General features: G+C 58.7%; 6 protein-coding genes across 6 annotated transcripts; 4 read left to right on the top strand and 2 right to left on the bottom strand.

Moving 5' to 3' along the window:
• The first annotated feature begins 1,646 nt into the window (after nt 1-1,646).
• Nucleotides 1,647-3,873, top strand: THITE_2114743 (uncharacterized protein). The gene is made up of 2 exons (XM_003652866.1): nt 1,647-2,287; nt 2,353-3,873. Exons 1-2 carry the CDS (start codon nt 1,737-1,739, stop codon nt 3,416-3,418), a joined length of 1,617 nt encoding a protein of 538 aa, XP_003652914.1. The 5' UTR covers nt 1,647-1,736; the 3' UTR covers nt 3,419-3,873.
• A 672-nt stretch (nt 3,874-4,545) lies between these two features.
• On the top strand, nt 4,546-9,563 carry THITE_110529 (uncharacterized protein; the record flags this gene model as incomplete). Its single annotated transcript, XM_003652865.1, has 3 exons — nt 4,546-6,346; nt 6,403-9,297; nt 9,391-9,563. 3 exons carry the CDS (start codon nt 4,546-4,548, stop codon nt 9,561-9,563), a joined length of 4,869 nt encoding a protein of 1,622 aa, XP_003652913.1.
• Nucleotides 9,564-10,112: 549 nt separating this feature from the next.
• THITE_2114740 (glycosyltransferase family 32 protein) lies at nt 10,113-11,777 on the bottom strand. Its single transcript, XM_003652864.1, has 2 exons — nt 11,003-11,777; nt 10,113-10,927 (listed from the first exon to the last, which is right to left on the bottom strand). Exons 1-2 carry the CDS (start codon nt 11,530-11,532, stop codon nt 10,222-10,224), a joined length of 1,236 nt encoding a protein of 411 aa, XP_003652912.1. The 5' UTR covers nt 11,533-11,777; the 3' UTR covers nt 10,113-10,221.
• Nucleotides 11,778-13,009: 1,232 nt separating this feature from the next.
• On the bottom strand, nt 13,010-16,030 carry THITE_2114735 (uncharacterized protein). Its single transcript, XM_003652863.1, has 6 exons — nt 14,785-16,030; nt 14,584-14,713; nt 14,053-14,426; nt 13,640-13,993; nt 13,365-13,563; nt 13,010-13,235 (listed from the first exon to the last, which is right to left on the bottom strand). Exons 1-6 carry the CDS (start codon nt 15,880-15,882, stop codon nt 13,021-13,023), a joined length of 2,370 nt encoding a protein of 789 aa, XP_003652911.1. The 5' UTR covers nt 15,883-16,030; the 3' UTR covers nt 13,010-13,020.
• Nucleotides 16,031-16,440: 410 nt separating this feature from the next.
• On the top strand, nt 16,441-17,800 carry THITE_2114732 (uncharacterized protein). Its single transcript, XM_003652862.1, has 2 exons — nt 16,441-16,955; nt 17,020-17,800. Exons 1-2 carry the CDS (start codon nt 16,649-16,651, stop codon nt 17,412-17,414), a joined length of 702 nt encoding a protein of 233 aa, XP_003652910.1. The 5' UTR covers nt 16,441-16,648; the 3' UTR covers nt 17,415-17,800.
• Nucleotides 17,801-18,657: 857 nt separating this feature from the next.
• Nucleotides 18,658-19,644, top strand: THITE_33997 (uncharacterized protein; the record flags this gene model as incomplete). Its single annotated transcript, XM_003652861.1, has 2 exons — nt 18,658-19,061; nt 19,131-19,644. Coding segments are annotated over 2 exons (918 nt in total), but the record flags the coding sequence as incomplete, so codon positions are not given.
• Nucleotides 19,645-20,055: the final 411 nt, after the last annotated feature.

Below are 20,055 nucleotides of genomic sequence, written 5' to 3'. Positions count from 1 at the left end.
GATGGCGGCGGGCCGGTCGTGCACGGCAAGCATGGGCTGGGCGATCGAGTAGGGCGGGGAGCGCAGCTGCCGCGCCATGGCGTGGGTCACGGTGAGGTGGAGGTGGCCCAGGCGGCCGAAGTAGCATTCGTAGAGCTTGGAAAGGGTGACCAGGGGGTGGCGGCGTCCCCGGGTTCCGGCGAGGATGGTCCAGCCGTAGTTGTGCCAGTCGATGATGAGCTTGCTGTTGCGCAGGTGGCAGACGAGGCTCGCAACGGCAAGGGTCGGAATGGAGGGAGGGTTCTGGACGAGGATCCACTGAGCTGGCGGGAGGCCGCGGGCGAGGAGGTGGGTGAGGTGGTAGACCTGGCAGAGGACCTTCCATGGAGCGAAGAGAATGAAAGGGACGGACTGTGGCTTGCGTGGGGGGGTGGGAAGCGGGGAGATGGTGATGTTGGGGTTGCCGGCAACATCAGGGTGAGGTGATGTCTCTGTGGCCCGCATCACATCAACATAACTGAATGCTTTCTACCATCTCTGTGACTGCGAGAGACGGTCTTACCAAGATACCCGATCAGGTTCACCTTGCCTCCGTGCTTGGCAATGCTCAAGGCGTGGTATGTCATGCGCGGGCTGCGGCCAATGTCGCCAAGGACCAGCACGTGGACAGAGACGGTGCCCTCGGTTGAGCCCGCTGGAGGGCCATCGTATTTCGTGAAGCCAAGTGCGGAGTATGTGGAAAGTGCTACCAATCCGAGACCGAGGGCGCAGAGGAGCAGCGCGTAGATCAATAATGCTATCATGGTCGCATGTTCACGGGGAGCTTGGCTATCGGTTCGAGCTGTCGACTGGTGGTGTTTGGCTTGATATGGCCCGCTGTTTCTGCATGAGTGCGTCTGGTGATTCCGTGAGGGGATTTCAAGAAGCAATGGCTTCCATGACACGTTGATGACAAGTAATTCAACCCACTCAGCCACGACGTGTTAACGTATCCTCTTCAGCCTTGCCGCAGATGGTCACTGAAGTATCGGGTAGCCTCGTCCCGAGTGGGGAGCTGCCAGCGGGCCGGGTTCATACGGCCCCATCCATGGATGCGGATATGGACACGTCCCTCCATTAACGGAGCCCTATCGAGGTTGCAGGTGATTGATGACGACAAGGGCTTGAGCAGATTCCCAGCATTTGTCCAATCAGAGTTGAAGTTTGTAGCCCCACTGGGGTCTGCCCCACCAATTCAGGGGCCAGATAAGGCGAACCTAAAGGGGAAAGCGGCGAGAGCATACCGCAACAGGGGATGAAAGAGGCACCGCGACACAAACAACGATACCGTGGCCGGGGCGGCAGCCGTTGGCATTGCTCCTCGATCGTTAGACAACTGCGATTCCGTCCCAACGGCTTGCAACAAGCTGTAGCTTTTTCCTTTGTCTTGTCGCGGATTTGCACAGCCTCGAAGATAAGGGACGCCCCGAACATTCGACCAGGACTGTACCGCGACTGCCTGCGCGGTCAGGCAAGTTCGGCAATCCGGCTGCCAGAGCTGATCATCCTCGTCGTTCTTGATCAGGGCGTAGACTAGGATTCAGGTTACGTTCGATTGAGCGCCGCCAAGCGACATCCGCAACGGTCGCGTCAGTGCAACCCGTCCTTACCCTCATTGACGGTCTCCGATGTCTAGCGACAGGTGACTCTAGGAGCGCCGACGCTCCTGCAACCCCAGGACAGTTTGCACCTCCAAACAAACGTCGTGCCGGACCACAATGGCTTCCTCGTACGCTTTGCCTGCTGCGGCGCTGTCGCAACACCATCACCACGGCCCAGACAGCGCCTGCTCGCATTCGCCTTCGCATTCGCACTCCCACGCCCACGCCCACTCTCACGGATCGTCTCAAATGTCCTTCAGCCCGCCGCGGACGCGCAGAGACCCTCATCCAAGCGGGAAGCCATCCCACGCTCGAAGCCGCCAATATGACGCCAACCATTCCCAGTATCAAGCGAACTCGACCGTCCCCGTGCGGATGAACGTGCCTCCGCCGTTGTTGCCCAGCACGCAATGGAAAATCGAGTCGACTCCAGGGGGGAAACCGCTAGTGTCGCCGTCTGCTGCTAGTTTCGATGCTGCCGGCGTGTACGAACCGCCGGCTGCTTCGCGATCGCGGTCACACTCCCATTCCCAGTCGCACCACCAGCACGACCATCCTGCACAGCGCTCGAGGTTTACGGCACTTCTGCTGCCATATACGTCAAGATGGCCGTTACTCCACACCGTGATGACGGAGAAAGACTCCAGAAGGATATTCTATTTCATGAGGTACGTGGGCGATACTAGTCCGGAGGGTCAGTGGGAGACAGCGTGGACTGACTTTATTTATGCAGCTTGAACCTGGCATTTATGATGGTGCAGGCGTTCTATGGCTATGTCACCGATTCGCTAGGTCTTTTGAGCGATTCCGTGCACATGTTCTTTGACTGCGTCGCCCTGGCGGTTGGGCTCTTTGCGGCGGTTGCGAGCAAGTGGCCGCCGAGCGAGAGGTTCCCGTACGGATTTGGGAAGATTGAGACCTTGAGCGGCTTTGGCAATGGGGTCTTCCTGATCTTAATCAGCGTGGAGATCATGACGGAGGCTTGCGAGCGGATAATCGAGGGCAGAGAGACGAGGAGGCTGGGCGAGCTGTTCGTGGTCAGTACGCTCGGCCTGCTGGTCAACTTGGTCGGCATGATAGCCTTCGGGCACCACCATCATGGCCATAGCCATGATCATGGTCATTCGCTTAGCTGCAACGGCCATGCCCACGGCCATCGTCCTTCACATGAGCACGGGCACGGGCATGGCAATGACCACCACGACGAGAAGCATGGACATGCTCATGGCGGACATTCCCATCCGCACTCTCATGCGCACGACAACGAGAACATGCATGGCATCTACCTCCACGTGTTGGCCGACACGTTAGGGAGCGCCGCGGTCATCGTCTCCACGGTGCTCACGCACTTCTGGAAGTGGCCAGGCTGGGACCCGATCGCCTCGTTCCTCATCGCGGTCCTGATCCTGCTATCGGCCCTCCCGCTGGTGAAGTCGTCCGCGCGGCGGCTGCTGCTCACCATCCCGCCCGAGATCGAGTACAGCCTGCGCGACACGCTCTCCGGCATCACGGGCCTCCGCGGGGTCGTCGGCTACGCCGCGCCCAAGTTCTGGATCGACGACCGCAACGCCGGCGAGGCGACGGCCGCCAACAGGCTGCTCGGCGTCATGCACGTCGTCGCGGCCAGGGGCGCCGACATGGACGACGTGCGCGACCGCGTGCGGAATTACCTGCTCGACCACAACATCGACATCACGCTGCAGGTGGAGCGCGAAGGGGACACGAGCTGCTGGTGCGGCGTGGGACGCAGCCCGCTGTCGCAGTCGCACCGCCCGAGTAATAGTGTCGGCATCTTCTAGGTGGTTGGGGCCCGGCTTGGTTTGCTTTCGCAGGGCTGTACGGTTCTCTTGTGTTGCCTTGTTGACTGGGTTGGCAACGGTGGGTACAGCGCTGCGAGGGCTTCTGGATATTCGAGGCGTGTCACAGAGCATGTTTTCGCCGTTTGGCGAGCCATTTTTTTTGACCTGCATGTCATTTTCGAGGGTCAGGCGGAAACGCCTGCTCAGTTTGGTTCGGTTTGGAGGATATACCAAGCGCCCTTTGACCTTTGACGCTGTCAGATTCGCTGGCTTGACGCTGAACCGGTTAATTTCCATCTTGTTCAGGTCCGAACGGGTCAGAATACAACAACCAGAGACCGTGAATATGAGAACCCGAGGTTCGTCCGTCGGGCCGAGATAGCGGCCCGCGGACCTTCCGGCCCCGCTGGACCTTCCGGCCGGATCGGGGTCATTTTTTCCTGTCCATTTGCCGGGCCCTGGTTGAGCAAGGCAACTACCCGAGTTCGCGTTTCGAGGAAAGAGCTCCCGTGCAATAGGCAACCAAACAGTGGTTGCCTACCTTAGCACGGCCTTGTGCGCTGCTCTGAAACAAACCATCTCCAGTATTCCTTTGGCTCCCCTCGCCACCAACGCTCGCTGACCGCGGACCCAACGGGTCTCAACATTTCCCGAACAGAAGTCGGCTCATCGGATTTGCTCTTTATCGTGATCTCGAACAGCCACTCCGTACCATGCCGCTGACATGGGCGATTTCCACCCCCCGCGCGCAAATGGCGGCGCATCGCTCAAGTCGAGTACCTCCTCGGCCGTCAGGGTCGAGGCCTCATTGCGGCGTTCTGCCCTAGGAAACTGCTTGACTCGCGCAGAATCTTCTAAGCGCCCCGAGGCGATGCAGTGTAACTGTCGACGGCCAAGCAATGCCTTCGAGTCTTCACTCATGTCGTATCTCGTGAAACCCACTGGTTCCCGGTGCGCCTCGCAGCAATTTGGTTGCCTTCGGCCATGAGGACATATCATCATAAGGCCAGCGAACCCCGCGGATAGCAGCTTGGGAGCAGTTCGCCACACATTCTCCTCTGAAACTCCATCGCTCTCAAGGCTCACCTACGCCAACTATTCTGGATCAAATCGGAAAAACGTCCACGATGACTGTGCACGGCTGTCCCGGCCATGACAGCCCGCCGCCGCCGCCGACACCTGATGCGGGATCCTCCTTGAGTGTTGGGCCGGAGTCTTCGCGAGTGAGCCTCGAGTCTCTTTGGAGGGAAGGCCGAGCCCAATTCCTGGACCAGCTTGGCCCCCGTCAGCGGCAGCGTGAAGAGTCTCTCCACGACGAGACTACTTTGGAAGCCACAGTCACCTCCCTCTTGGAAGCCAAGGCCAAGGCAGAAAAGGCATATGGGACAAGGTTCAAGGGGGACGAGGCTGAATGGAGACTCAGCCGCGCCATACATCACCTCGGGATGATCCTGCGCGTTGGCGACAGCGCGATGAGTTTAGCTCCAGAAACCGCCTCCTATGTTTGGGCAGCATTCCGTCTACTCGCTTCGGTCATCAGCTACGATTTCCAGTTGTGTCACTCCGTGGTCAACGCCATTGAGCAAATGTCGTTCACTTTGTTTGTCTGCCAAAGCTACGCCAAGCGCCAACTCCGTCGATTACCAGACCTCACGGGCGAGTCGCGCTTGATGGCCCAGAGGGTTCTGGAAAGGATTCCGCCACTGCTTGCTTTGACGATGAGGTTCGCCTACGAAACCCGGAGACTGGTCAACAAGGGGCCACTGCGTCGCACTCTCTCCGTATTCCTTGGCGGAGATCAGGAGCTCAAGGACATTGTCGAGGAAGCTGAGAGGAAGCGGGACGAGCTGATCCAAGCGTCAGATATCACATATGACGAAGCATATGACCAAATGCTGCATGCCATCAATCAAAAAACCGAGGAGGTTGGCGAGACACTTGGCCACATCCAACTGGCGCTCAACCGAATGGACCAGGAGAACGGGGAGACGGCTGGAAACGTCCGAGCAATCACCCTGGAACAACTGAGGGACAGGCAGCTGAGAGACTTGAACGCCAAGTTGGAAAGCCATCTGAAGCTGCTTCAAAGCGAGGGAATTGCCGACATCCATGAGCCAAAGAAGGTCCTCCGCGAAAGCCTAGAGCGCAGACATCCTGGAACCTGCGAATGGATCGTTTCCGACCCGAGATTTTCAGCATGGTTCCAACCTGAATGCGCCGGCTCCTCAAACGTGGACTCTCTGCTGTGGCTCTCAGGAGCGGCGGGTTTTGGCAAGTCCGTCCTCATGTCCTACGTCATGGATTATCTCGAGCGCCAGGCGCTGTCGACCCAATCCAAGGACAAGCCGGTGGTCCTGCGCTTTTTTTGCAAGCTTGGGAACGACGCATCTCAGAAGGACGCTAAGATCCTTGCGAATTTGATTTCCCAGCTTTTGTTTCTCGTTGTTGAACTTGATGATGTCTCGGACTCGGCGAACGCGGAGGGGTGCTGTCAAACGAAGAAACGATGTGTGGATCTGATCGATGAGCCAAAGCCAGACGGAACCTCTCTCGGGATAGGAACCAGCGTTTCTGCACGAGCCGCCTTGCTTTGCGACCTTGCACGAGCATTCAACAGGCGGGTTTATGTGCTGATCGACGCGCTAGACGAATGCGAGGATAGAGGCGAAGCGCTCCTGGGGTGGCTAGTACAGGTTGCTGAAGCGGATCTGGACGTCCGAGTGCTAGTGTCCAGTCGACCTGAGAGCGATATCCAGAGAGCCTTTGCAAAGCACAACCCGCCGGGAATCGAGGTCGAGAAAGAGGTGACTGAAAGGGACGTGGAGGCATACATTGCAGGCACCTTGAGGACTTTCAGCCGGTTCGATCAGTCCAAGCGCCAAAAAGCCTTTGCCCGCATCGCGGAGCGAGCTGCTGGCATGTTTCGATGTGAGTGTTCTTCAGCTTATGCGACAATAAATATGTTCGCTGACATCCAATCCCAGACGCACACCTGGCCATTGAGAGCTTGAGGTCACCGGCTGCACTCAGAAGGTCGTTCAAGGAACTCATGGATGGTCTACCAGATGGGTTGGCGGTCCTTTACGAACGGGAACTATGCGCTCTCGAACCAGACAAGCGCGAGATACTAATGGTCGCGTTGCGGTGGCTCGTCTGCGGGGAAGGGCCTATCTCGTTGACGCTGGTCGCGGACGAACTGGAAGGCACTTATCTTCACGATCACCCCGACCCTGAAGCCGAAGACGACGAGACGGAGGGTGGCAACGAAGGGATCGAGGCCGGCGATTTGAGCAACAACCATGACCGACCGGAGATTCAACGAGTTGGAGACGAAGAGCGGGACAGCATTGAGCACTTGCGGTCCGCCGGCCGTAACTTCCTCAAGATCGACGATCAAGGCATCATGACATTGCAGCACACTTCGGTTCGAGACTACGTCATCTCAAGGTCGGAAAACCCAACTGGCGACCAGCAGGACGCGCTATGTGCAAGATGTCAGCAGCGCCTCCGGCCGCTTTCCACGGCTGAGGCTGGTCCCAAGCAAGGGCACCTCATCATGACGCTCAGATGCTTGGAGATGCTCAACTGTCCTGCTTTCCAAAAGGAGTTCCTGTCGCCTTGCCTTACGGGGAAGGCCAAACATGACATCTCCTCAAAGTCCCAGTTTAACCCTGGATCTGATGCACGAGACGCTATGCCAGCTTGGGAAGATGTTTTTCCTCGCGAATGGTGGGAAGGTGGCTGGGACGAACTCTGGTCAGATGAACTTTTCGGCAGTTCAGAGAAACGATCAGGGGAACATCTCTGGTTTTGCCGAGAACGGATTGCTTTCTCTCGGGAGAGGGCCGTTGGCGCCATTCGCTATGAAATCAGCCATTGGGATTACCATGTCCGGGCCGCTGAAAGTTTGTGGGAGGAGCACGAGCGCGGAAGTCGAGAGTGGCTGAGGCTCTACCAACTCATTGAGGAATTCCTGAACGACAGCAACCTGCTCCAAACCTTGAAAGAGAAGATTTACTGTCGCCCATTGTTCAACCCCGCCAATACGGCCATCCACATCGCGTCCCAGTTAGGGATCACTCACTACATCCGCCACTACATCCGAAGCGGTGGCGCTATCGACATTGAGAACACGGACGGTGAGACACCGCTACACCTTGCATGTATCGACCAGCGAGGCCATGTGGCGGTGCGTCTCCTGGTCGAACACGGCGCTGACGTCAACAAACTTTGCGATGTGGACGGGCTCGGCGACACGCCTCTATCTCACCTAGTGCGGGCACGCGCACCACTGGCATTGATCCAACACCTTCTCAACCATGGTGCGAGTGTCGCAGCGAGTATTTCGCACCCCGGCTCCGTTCTCAAGGCTGCGATTCAGGGGGGCATGTTTGAAACGGTGAAGACAGTCCTCGATCGGGGCGGGAGAGAGCTGCTCAGTCCTGGATGTGCGGATGAAGATGCACTGAGCTTTGCTCTCGGAAACCCTGCAGCATCCGAGGACATCATTCGGCTTCTCTTAGCCGACGTGACCGACGTCAATCTTCGCCCTGAAGCAGAATGGTGGGAACCGCCATTAATCCTAGCCGCGAGATATCGAAGCACGGCGATTGCCAAACTGCTGCTTGAGGCAGGAGCCGAGCTTGAGGCCAAAAGTCCTGTAACTGGTCGAACTGCGCTGCACGAAGCGATCTCAGGGCAGAAAACTGACTTGGTCATCTTTCTGCTTAAGCACGGGGCTAGCGTGGTTTCCAAGGACATGCACTCTGAAAATGCGATCTGGCATGCTCTGAACCAGCCGTCGGACGACACGACGCTACTTCGGATAATCCTCCGCAGCATCGAGGGCAATCAAACTGCCAAGTCTTCCTTGATTCAACGCAGCGAGTCTGGCGGGCGTACGCCACTGCATGAGTGCGCCGAATGTGGCTGGGTCGAACGGGCTGAACTTCTCTTAGATGCTGGCGGCAGCCAGTTCATGGTATCGCAGGTGGATGGGAGGGGGAACACTCCCCTTCATGCGGCAGCCGCTAACGGACAATTCGGTGTTGTTCGCGTGCTTCTTGAGCACGGAGCTGACATGCTAGCCACAAATGATGATGGCCGCACCGCTCCCGACCTGGCTGGATTGAGTTGGCTGGCAGGGGAGGACACCACAGGAATCTACGGGTTGACCGTGGACGTTTTCCTGCGACAAGACATGCCAGTGCCAAGCGCTCTGAGGCCGGTGCTCCTAACCTTGGCCGCCGAGGACGGCTCAGCCGAGGTCTGCCGTCGAATTGTCCAACTCGACCGTCACCTCGCGCAGGTGCCGGACGGGCATGGCTGGACCCCCTGGATGGTGGCTGCGCATGCCCGCCAACTCGCAGTCCTTCGCATCTTGCAGGACCTGGACGCCATGTCGGACGACTCAAGCGACCCGGAGCCGACCAGCGATGCCCAACATGGATATCCTCCTTCAGCATGGATCTCGATCGCAGAGGCATTCGAATCGCGCGACAAGCTCGAGCTCCGCAAGACGAACCCAGATCGACAGACAGTAGGACCGGTATTCGCAGACCATCCAGCCCCCTTCGACGTGTCCCGGTATTACTGGGAACTCGACGTTGTGGAGGTGATGGAGGCTAGCATTGCACTAGGCTTGTCCCTTGAGCACAACCGGTACGATATCCTGTCTGAAACGTGGCACTACCGTAATATTCGCGGGATATGGTTATACCGCAGCCATGATGGCAAAGTGACCAGGGCAGGCGATTCTCCTTCCGGAAGAAAACCACCGACCTTGACTGGGCCGAAGTACGGGCAAGGGGACAAGGTTGGATGCGGCATCGACTTCGCCAAAGGAGTCATTTTCTTTACCAAGAATGGGGTACTCCTCGGTAAAGCGCCTCCCGAATCCTTTCCCAGATCTTGTTTCCCGGAACCGAGTGAACGAGACCTGCGATACTAATATCTGCCGTGGTGCATATTAGGCGACGTCGCTGAGATCCCTGACCGCCGGCTGTTTCCGGTCGTTGTGGTAAGCGGGCGGACGGTGTGGCTCAAGGCGAACTTCGGGACAGACCCGGACAAGCCGTTCAAGTACGACCCGGAGCTTTACGGGGCGGAGACCGAGGAACCGACGGGGTTCAGGCAAACGACGTGAGAGGTATGGGGGAGGTTGTGCGCAGTGTCTCCCCTCGTCGGACAAGCAGGATAATAGTACTTACCCCTAGCCTCAACCGCTCGCTCGGACTTCGCTTTTTGCCTCTGTGACACTGTCGTCCAGGAATACTTTACGCTCGAAGCCCGCGCCGTCTGCCGAGAGCCGTTCCCTTTCCCGTGTGTTACGGTGGTTCACGAGACGCAAGTTCGACAGGGCGTCACACACGACAAGGCGAACTGTGGTACAGAAGCCCATCCGTAGCCTGTCTCCTGTGGTACGTGCCCCCAAGTGGAACAACTTGACGGCAAGATCATACTTGACGTTGACCAAACGTGGACTCTATAGTTGCGGCCTGTTCGACTTGGTGACGTGCTGAATCGCCAACTCGCCCATGGTTCATATATCCCCAATACAGCGCCGGTAACCCCAACACCCACCATTTACCCTGATATACAAGAACTTCGCTATGCAACCCTCACATTTTCCGTGCACAATTCTATGGCTCATCCCAGCATCTGCAGATCGAGTTCCAAAACGAGGAGTTTCCAAGCTCTCAAATGTCCAAGTTGCCAGCTCTATATATTATTTCGTTGGCCGCCCCATACCCTTCTGCGAGGCGCAGATCGCTCCGTGGCCGCAGACGGCGAAAAGCGCCGCTCTATGAAACCTTGTCCAGGTTCCCGGTGTTGTGGCCGTCGTCGTTCCACGAGTGGCTCCAGTACGTGATGGCGGTGCTGTGCCAGCGGTCGACGGCCAGCAGTTCCTTGCAGCGCGTCTCGTTGAAGCCGTTGGACAGGCTCCAGCACACGTCGCGGACGAAGCTGCCGTCGCGGTCCCAGCTGTACGGGTAGATGTGGTGGAAGGGCAGGACGACGACCTCGTGGGGCTGCGGCAGGGCCGCGTCGAAGACCGCGTTGGCGCGCGCCTCGGGGTCCTGTTGCGCGGCGGCCGGCTTGCCGTTGCCGTCGAGGGCTGCCGGGATCGTCGGGTTGCTGGGGTGGTACTCGCTCTTGGAGTACTCGATGACGCCGTTGCGCAGCGCGATGGGGCCCGTGAGGGCCTCGGGGATGTCGTGGTCGTCCCTGTCCTTCTCGCGGTCCAGGCGCTCGCGCGTCCACTTGAGCATGAGGTGCCAGAAAGGGTGGCCCGGCGGCGAGGCCATCCATGCGTTGGGGATGCTGTGGGCAAAGTTCTCGTCGGTGCCCATGCGGCCGACGAACGCGGTGAGGTTGGCGCCGCTGTCCGGTGCCGACGCTTCCGCCATCGCCGATGCCTCGCTATGGGGGATCGTGGGAACCTCGTATGTGGACAAGATATTTTGCTCGACGGGGAGGAGGCAGTCGGTGTCCAGGTCGGCGTAGAGGCTATGCGCATCGGGCAGTCAGTGAGGTGGCCCAAGGGAAACGGAGCGGGCGGAGTGGACGGAAGTGAGAACGAACCCGCCGAACAACAGCATGTATGCATTGCGAGACAGGTCGGCCTGGTAGATAGGGCCCGGGAGGTTTTGGAAGGTGTCGACGAGCCAGGGCAGATAGCGCTCGAACAGGCGGGCATTGTCGTCATCGGTCCAGAGCACCCACTCCCAGTCCGGATGCAGCGTCCGGCACCGCTCCGACCAGGCAGCAAACTTCTTGGGCAGCTCGTTCGTCGACCAGCTCTGGTGGAAAAGCTTGGGGATGGCGCGCATGGTCGGAGCGAGCGGGCGGTCCATCAGCTCCGCCGGTGAGAGGTAGCGGGCCTTCGACGGTGGTGGTGGTGGTGGTGGTGGTGGTGGTGGTGGTGGTGGTGGTGGTGATGGTGATGGTGGTCGTGCCGCCGCGTCCCCATGTTCGCCGTCTAGCCGCTGCGAGCCTGGAACGAGTGTCGTCAAGGTGCCCGGCAGCGGCGTCCACAAGACCACGCAGGCCAGGAGCAGAGCTGCCAGGACGATCAACGTCCGCTGCATCGAACGGAGCCACACGGGCAGCATCTCGAGCAGCAAGAGGTTGGTTGGATGGTGGTGGGCTTTGTTGCGTTGCGGGCGCGGGGAGGGGATGAAAAGGTGAGGGATGCGCAACAGAGGTCCCCTATCGTGAGGTTCCCTGCCAAACCGACTGGGGAGCCACCAGCGCGCCGAAACCCTGGGGCACGGCCATTGGTCGGGGGCCGTCAGCACGTCAGCAACAATCGCCTGAGCCAGCAGATTTCAATCGGTCCCCCCTTTGGAATTCCATGTTGCCTGCATTTCAGGCGCGGCGCAGCCGCAATGGCGGCAAAAATGAGCCCATGATTGGGGGCCAAGAACGCATTCCTTCCAGCGCGCTAAGCTCCTTTGGGTTAGTTAATCAGAGCGCCAGGATTTGGTTATTTCTCGGCATTTGCCCCCAAGCGAAAAACGACCCGAAGCGGTGTAACGCTATGGAGTAACTCAGATAGTGCTCACTACTGCATAGCCGCGGCGCCCCCACGTGCCTCACTGCCCAAACACTAGTGGAGACTGCCCGTGTACGGAGGTTCAACTTGCCTAATCCGGGTGACCCCCACCCACGGATAGACACAGTTGGGTAGTATAAAGGTGAAGCCGTGGCGGTGGACGTGAACTGGGTTTGAGGACAGAAGTCCCACTGCACACGGCCCAAGAACTATCTCTTTCACAGAATTAGGCAGTGAAAAGAAAGCTTCATCACCTACGACTTGCCATGTATCGAGAACATCCACCTCTAGGCATGTCACTGAGTGAGCGCAGCAGGCAAGGGAAACCGAAGAACTCTTAAAGTTCTCTTTCAGCAGAGATATATCGCATTCCTAGTTTGATTTTTATCCTGGATGTGCTAGTCTTCTCCAAACTTTGCAGACAAGATCTTCCGCCTTTCTTACTTGTTTTCTTCCCACTTCGTTTCCTTTTCGTAGGACGAGGCCTGGGCAGCAGAAGAAGCCAAGGGGCAAAACATATCTACCGACGAGAGCAAGGAACCGGCTTTCACTTCGATACACTAAGGTAGTTTTCGTTACAAACAGGAAGAGCATGCCTCAGTTGGCCCCACTCGCATATAACACGGAACGTCAACCAGACCGGCAAGGAGACTGAACAAGTTGATTAATGTTGATTAATCTAATCTGTAAGTAATATGTGCAATACTCCCCTCAACCCCCTGTACATACCACACATAGGAGTCAACTCAAAGTCTCACCACCCCAGCCGGCACACTCCAGAATACCGCGGGAAGGGGTATTCATCTCTCCGCCATCAGCCAAAAATCAACAACCTATCCACAACCCACTGGGACAAGACTGGTCCGCCAACCCGCACGGCTGCCTGCACAGACGCCCTCCACAGACCGACGAAACAGGCGCATACGTTCGCACTCGGCCCAGCCCTTTGCAACTCATAGATTAGAGCCCTGTATAGCCCAACATCCCCCCAAGCTAACACAGGTTGGAGGCAACTACTCACTAGATGTTGCATCGCCGCAGCAAGCTAGCCGCCGCTTTGGGTAGCGCCTGCTTCGTCTTTCTTTTCCACCTCCTCCTTTTCCCCTTCCTCCTCCTCCTTCTCTTCCTCCTCCTCGTCGTCGTCCAACTCCTCAACGACGTGCACGGGCGAGGTATCGAAAGTCTCGAAGAAGAGCTGCCCGGCCCAATAGAGCGGCCTCTCATACTTGTGCGAGGCCCGCAGCCTGCGCACGTCGCTTTCTGCGAGGGGCCAGCAGCAAAACAGTCAGTCAGCTTTACATACTTCCACCCAACACTCACGAAGGAGGAGAATATCTGGAAAAAAAAATCAAAGGGGAGGATGGGGGAGGTAATTAGGGTGTAGTGTACCTCTTGCCGCGATCATGGCCTGGGTTCTCCGCATAAAGTCGACCTGATCCGGCTCCAGCTTGGCCATGGCGGCGGCCTTGGGCGACGTCCAGTCCAGCCTCAACGGCGCGGAGCCGTTGCAGACGAAGTGGAAGCGGGCGAGGATGGACTTGGCGGTGTGGAAGGCGCCTTCGAGGAAGGGGATGTTGGAGTATTTGCCCTGGGGCGAGACGAGAGCAACAGTTAGCACCAAGTTCTGGGACATTCCCCCCCCGGCCTCCCGGAAAAATACTTACCGGCATTGTATGCGTCCTGGCATGGGCGACGGAGTGTCGTGCCAGGTGCTCGATGTGGTTGAGCAGGATGAAGGAGGTGAGGTACACCTCCCACCAGGCCTCGCGTTTCGCTGGCGTGATGAGCTGCTCGAACTTCCGGAGGACCGCTGCGCGCAGGGGATTGAGAACCAGCTGGATGACGATCTGGTCGAGCTGTGTATCTATTATCGGCGGGATGGGAATCTTGCCGTAGTGAGGGCTGGTCTGGTCCGCGACCGCGGAGACGCCGAGCGTGTCGGGTCCGCACATCTCCCACGGAATCTCAATCATACGAGAGATGGACCAGAGACTGAGGGTGTCGGCAATTAAAGAGCCCTACATGGAGTAAGCGCACATGCAGAGGAAGAGGACAGCGGTCGGATGGCGTTACGCACAGGGTTTGCCTTCGCATACTCCATAGCCGTGGAAACAGTCATCCAGGCCAGTGGGTCCTCGGCCTCGAGGGACTCGAGATACGCCCACTTGGCTGCGGTGATGTACTGGCGCAGATTGCTGTGGACCTTCTCTAGATTGGTCAAACAGAATGGCGGCATCTTTAACTCGCACGTCTCCCCGGAGGGGGCACGCCACTTGTACGAAACGACATCGCCGGGCAAGGGAACAAACTCGGAGGCATAGACCGTCAACTGGTGGGCGCCCTGGTGCTGGGTGAGTCTCAGCGTCCTGACAGGCACGTCCGGCTTGGACATGTCCCCAAGGTCGTAGACTGCACTGCGTTTGGTGAAAAGCGGCTCGTTTGATGCGGGACCTTGAGCATCGTTAGGAGAACCAAGCCTTCAGGATTTACGGTGAATGGAGGGCAGTCGGCAGCAGATCAACGGGCTGCCATGAAGGAGCTGGCGACGGTTTGAAAACTGAAAACAAAGGGTCACCCGTGTGGCAGTAGCTTGGAAGACGGAGCTCACCTGATCTGAACAAGAGAACATCTACCAGGCCGGCCTTGAAACAGGGCAGTCGAGGGGCGTTCTTGTAAAGTTTGGTGCTAGCACAGAGGGTGCAGCTGACGTAAAGGCTTGACTTGTGAGCAAGGTCACACTAAAATAAGTGACTGCTGTTAGTGAGTTGATCCTCCTGGAGACGGCCCGCCGGGCCCGGTAGGGCCCAACCTGTCGTTTCGAATTCTTGCATCTAGAGCAGACGCCCTCTCGCCTCGCCAGGGCGGTTCGCCGGCGCTTCTCTTCGTTCAGTGCTGTCCTCGTTTTGACTCGCTTTCCGAAGGTCATCATGGCCCCCTTGACCTTTCCGTGCGCGTCCTGAAGCGAGATATGCCGAAGGGTTCGAGAAGCCAACCCTTGAGGTGTCACTTCTTCGAGCGCGAGCTTTTTCCTGGACGCCTTGGGCTCCGTGTCGCCGTTGGGGTTGTACTGAATGATGGCCAGCGGTTTCGACGGGGGCGTGTGCTCCGGCTTGGAACGTTGCGGCCCTGCTAAGGACTCAAGAGTGGCAACATTACGCAATGCAACGTCCGCGAGTAACATCGAAGAGTGCTGTCTGTAGTAGTTGTTGATCGAGTTATGGTTCAAAGTGCATCCGGGAGAAAGTGGATGTGGTTCTGGCCAAGGGGAGGGATTGGAAGACATCGACGACAAGCTCGCACCTTCGTGGCCACTTGTCTCGAGCGTCGTGTCAAAGCCATGATGAGAGAGCAACCGGACGTGACTGAGGCCGGTGGTATCTGCTGTGCCCCAGGCGGGCGCAATCCATTGGGCTAGAGCCGTCGTTGACGGACCGGCCGAGCCAAGGAAGGACCCGTAGGGAAGATTTTGTGGTTGAAGCGCTATGGGACCAACTGGGTCGTCACTCACTGGCTGCTGCGGCGGATGGCACGCCACATCCAAACTCGGGATTGCTGAGAAGGCAGGCCCAGTCCAGTTTGCGCCGGCAGCTGGGCCAACAGGGCCGCTCTCGCACCCAGCAAAGGCATGCTGTGTCGACAACGGATTCATCAAGAAGCCTGACATCAGCTCGGCTTCGTGTGTAACACACGATGCGCCAGACGTCTGCACCTGCGAGGTGCAGGCCGGAGGATTGTGAGCCCAGTTGGGGTCCGGATGAGCGACGCCATCGAGCTGCAAGTTGCCTTCCGAGCCTTGGCCAAGGAGCGAGAGCGGCGGAGCGGGATGCGTGCAGTCCCAGGGCTGCACAGCGTCTGCATCGGCTCCAGAGACGAACGCGGCCTCCGGTTGCGAGCCGGGGTATGTCATGTCTCACGTGCAGCGTGCATCGGATGGCTGATATTAAATTGATACGAGAGTCGCAGGCAAGAGGGCTGTTGGGCGGCGGCACCAAGAGAAGCTGGAAACGGGCATGAGGAGGCGGGAAGGATGAAGCTGAGCTGTGCTGACCCAATCATGGCGGGTTTCCTCCCTGGTAATGTTAGTTACCGCATTGCCGACTTTCCTCACCGTACTTCCACGTTGAGGCTAGCGCCCTGCAGTCACGCGGTCAGGGAGCTGGCCGTCCTGCAATGCTCCCCTGCAGCTGTTAGTGAACCCCCTTGCCCCGTCTTGGACAGACATGTCTGAGGCGTGCACTGCAAGTCCAGCAACTTCGCCAACAACACTGACCCAAGAGGAAGGTGTCGCGGGATCTGAAGCCCCAACTCCGTCCAACGCCTTTGTTAACTTCATGTGAACGCCTTCCTTGTATGTCTCTCTCTGCTTATGTGGACGCTTGGCAATGTAATGCGCGTGCCAACTGCGCCAGCCCGAGGCGTTCCACACTACAGAGGGCGTTCACCTTTGGACCAGCCAGCCATGATACCTCCCTCTTTCTTCCATGTCCGAGAAGGTATTTAAGCGCCGCAATTTCGCGTCGAACGGTCCGCAATCATTGCGAAGGGCAGTTGCTCTGGGGCCGCTCCTCGCCATAAGTAGCCCGCTCATCTGGCTCCTCTGTCATTCCAGGTGCTCCAGGGTTCTGTGTTTTCCTCTTGTGAAAAGACCAATTAGCGCCGTGTAGGCCCTCCCAATGAAGCCCCGGCTGGGATTGCCTGCCGACCTCGAGGCAGTCACCGATGTCATCATCAGGACGATGCCGCTTGACCCGCAATGGGACTACCGCTTCCCGTATCGCCGCTTGTATCCCGAAGACCACTACAAATACACGAGGATGCTGTTCGAGTACTTTCTCGACCCATCCTATGACGACTGGTTGGTCATGGTTGTCGAAGATAGCGCCGAGCCAGGCGGCCGTCCTTCTGTGGTCTCCGTCGGAGTCTGGAACGTGTCCTATATCAACAAGCGGAGACATGGCCCAGGCTACACACCACAAGACCGCAAGTTCCTTTATCATTGCAGCAGCTCTGGCGACCTGTGGAGGCTCTTGCTGACACGCGGCAGCCGTGACTGAGGTCGAGAAGCGAGGCGGCAAGGCTCGCCGGGACGCGAACCATGCGCATTTCAACGCGTTCTGGAAGGGTCAGATACAGGCTTACCAGAAGTATTTCGGCCCCCTCGGCCCCGAGCAAATCCACCTTCAAATCCTGGCCACCCTCCCCGGTTTCCAGCGGCGCGGCCACGGGTCCTCGCTGTGCAGATGGGGTATGGAGCGGGTGCGGGTGGACTCCCTCAGGGACATGTCCGTGATGGCCAGCCCTATGGGCTATGAACTCTACACGTGGCTGGGCTTTGAGACGGTCGGGACGTTCTACATCCAGGTGCCTGGCGAGGATGAGAAGATAGTTCTGCGAGCCATGATGTACAGGCCGCCGAAGCAGCCGGGTGCAACATTGTAGCAGCAGTGAGTGCGTCAAGGGGGGGTCTCCTGAACGCAGCTTTCTTCTTGGGATTGAACGGACGGGTAAGCACGGTGACAATGGCGCCGTCCTCAAGGAGACTGGCGTCTGGTGACCACGGGTGTTTGGATTCCAGCAGGTTTTGGAGTTGACAACGGCATGCCCTTGATTAGTGGGCTGCAGCACCACCTGTCTGTCTCTACAATGGAATAGCTGCCTCCTTACGTTCAAATCAGTACCGTGCAAAGTCGGTGGGTAGGAAGAGGGGGTTGAAGCCGCCACAATCCTCCTGCTTGACTCCCATCTCCCATTTTTCGGAGCTCTCGCGCCGGTCTTCAGATAGTTACCGGCCTTGAAATTCAAAGTCAACCATTCACATTTTGACGTACGTGGTCAGACCTCGACCGCGCTTCTTTCCGGACTCACAGCCCATCTCTGGGCGAGTCATCAACCATCGTGTGGCCTCCACGGCCTCAGAGGAGGTACGTCCGCCATCTGTCGTGAACTCCGGAGAAAAGGGAGAAGGAACCACTGCTGTGCGCTCGCTGGCGGAGATAAGCGGGGCAGAGTGGGGGGTCCCGACGGAACGCATCATCTCATCCGATCGTCGTTCCTCTGAAGAGCCACCGTTGCCTTGACCACACGTCTCTATCAAAACGCCTCGCAAGCCATTGAGCAACCGAGTGGAATTGCGGAAACTGCCAAACCGACAGATAACAGGCGCCGTGCCCCGAGAACGAGGAGCAGCACTCTGCACAAGCATACCTATCCGCCACCACACGTCCTCCCGCACTCGGGCCTCTGGGGCTCCACAATAGCTGCGATCATCCGCATCGACTCCTCCTGCCGCCCCCTACCCAGGCCCCCTAGGTCTTCCTTGCCACGGATTAGCTCAGCAAGAGCATTCACTGGCGGCTTACACTGCTTTCAACATATTTCGTGAGCCTCTCACTCGAGAGCCACCCTCGGGCTTGGCTCAACCTAACGAGGGAGTCCGAGTCCATCGCAATTGGGAGTCCTCAAAGCCGTATCTCATTTTAACTTTCACGGCTCCGGTCAAACCAAGCGCTACTCTATCTGGCCGCCGAGTTCCTGTCATACCTACCTGCCATTGACTATTTCACTTGGCCCTTTCGCCATGGATTCCCGCCTGAGTCTCAGCTCGCTGCCGAGCGAGGTTCGTATCTTACTCTCTGACCGAGGCGCAGAGGTAGTAAGCGCCACTAACGCCCACGCAACATAGCTCCTCATCTCGATTCTCTCATACCTCCCCACAGAAACTCTCGTGCCGCTCATCATGGTCAGCCACCGCTTCTACGCGGCCACGATCCGGATCCTCAAGGACCGGCTCAACCGCGCCACCTCCCGGCCGGACCAGCGCCTGATGCTCGAGTGCTACCACCCGACCGAGAAGCTCTACACGCCGTACCTCTACTGCAACTACCTGTACACGGACAGCTTTGACGCCGTCGAAGCCGCGGCCGAGGGCGCCGCGCCGCGACTGCGCTCCTCCGTGGGAAGGACCACCACCGACGCCGGTGGTGGAGGTGGTGGTGCTGGTGGTGGCCTGCGGGGCATCTACTCGCATTTTCGGCCGGTGAGCCACGACGAGACCGCGCCGCGCAGCAGCAGCAGGGCGCGGGCGCGGTATTATTCGCTACGACAACCTCCGCCAAGCGGCAGCAGCAGCAACAGCAACAGCAGCAGCAGCAGCAGCAGCAACGGCAGCGGAGGCGGCGGCGGCCGACCCGCCATCGACATCTACCTCGACCCGGACGAGCTCTTCTCGCAGCTGTGCGCCATCACCAACCTGGTGCGGCTGGGGCCCAAGCCGGGCCTGTTCCGCAGCCACGTCAACGTGGTGGACGGGCTGGCGCGCGTGTGGCGCGGCTGGTTGGCTGCGGAGGCGGCGACGGCGACGGCTACGGCGACGGGGGCGGGGGCGGCAGCGGCAGCCGGGGGAGCCGGAGCCGGGGTAAGCGGCCAGCACGAATCGGTCTTGTGGACCGACGCAGCGCGTGACGTCGGGCTGCGCTTCCGCGTCGCGGAGAAGGACATCCGCGCGGAGCATCCCGTGCTGGTGGCCAGCGACGAGGAGCTGCCGGTCGCGTACCGGCTGGAGTTCGAGGAGCTCCTGCTGCGCAGCACCACGCTGCTGGCCATGGTGGAGAAGTCGGAGGTGCAGGTCGTCGCGGCCGAAGGGAAGGCCATCGTGCTTGCGTCGTTCTGAGGGGGGTTGGCGGGGGACGAGGCTCGAAGCGCCTCCCGATCCCGCTCCCCGTGTCTGGTGGAGTGGTGGTGCGGCGAGACGACATCTGAGAAACGATCCGCGGGTGGCCCCTCAGATTGTGGTGATCACGGGTTTATCCTCACTGAGCGCATTGAAACGAACCGTTTCGTTGTGGTTTTGCGCCCGGCGGCTGCCCATCTTTGCCGATGCAGCGTTCCGGGATTGCTTGTCCTGCCTTGATGTTGAACGTGGGATAGAGACCCGCCCGTGGTGTCCGACTCGTCGATCGAAACGGACGATACTTGACGACGAAGGATTAGCCCGTGATGGGCCGTCCCCGGCTTCGCTCAACTCCACATGGCCACATGGAGGGATAGGATTTGCGCATGCCGTCTTCAAGGGACGATTGAC

This window comes from Thermothielavioides terrestris, chromosome 2 (genome assembly GCF_000226115.1).
Source record: "Thermothielavioides terrestris NRRL 8126 chromosome 2, complete sequence".
In the NCBI taxonomy this organism is placed as follows: domain Eukaryota; kingdom Fungi; phylum Ascomycota; class Sordariomycetes; order Sordariales; family Chaetomiaceae; genus Thermothielavioides; species Thermothielavioides terrestris.
Note: the sequence above shows the minus strand (reverse complement) of the source record. Positions and strands in the feature narration are given on the sequence as shown.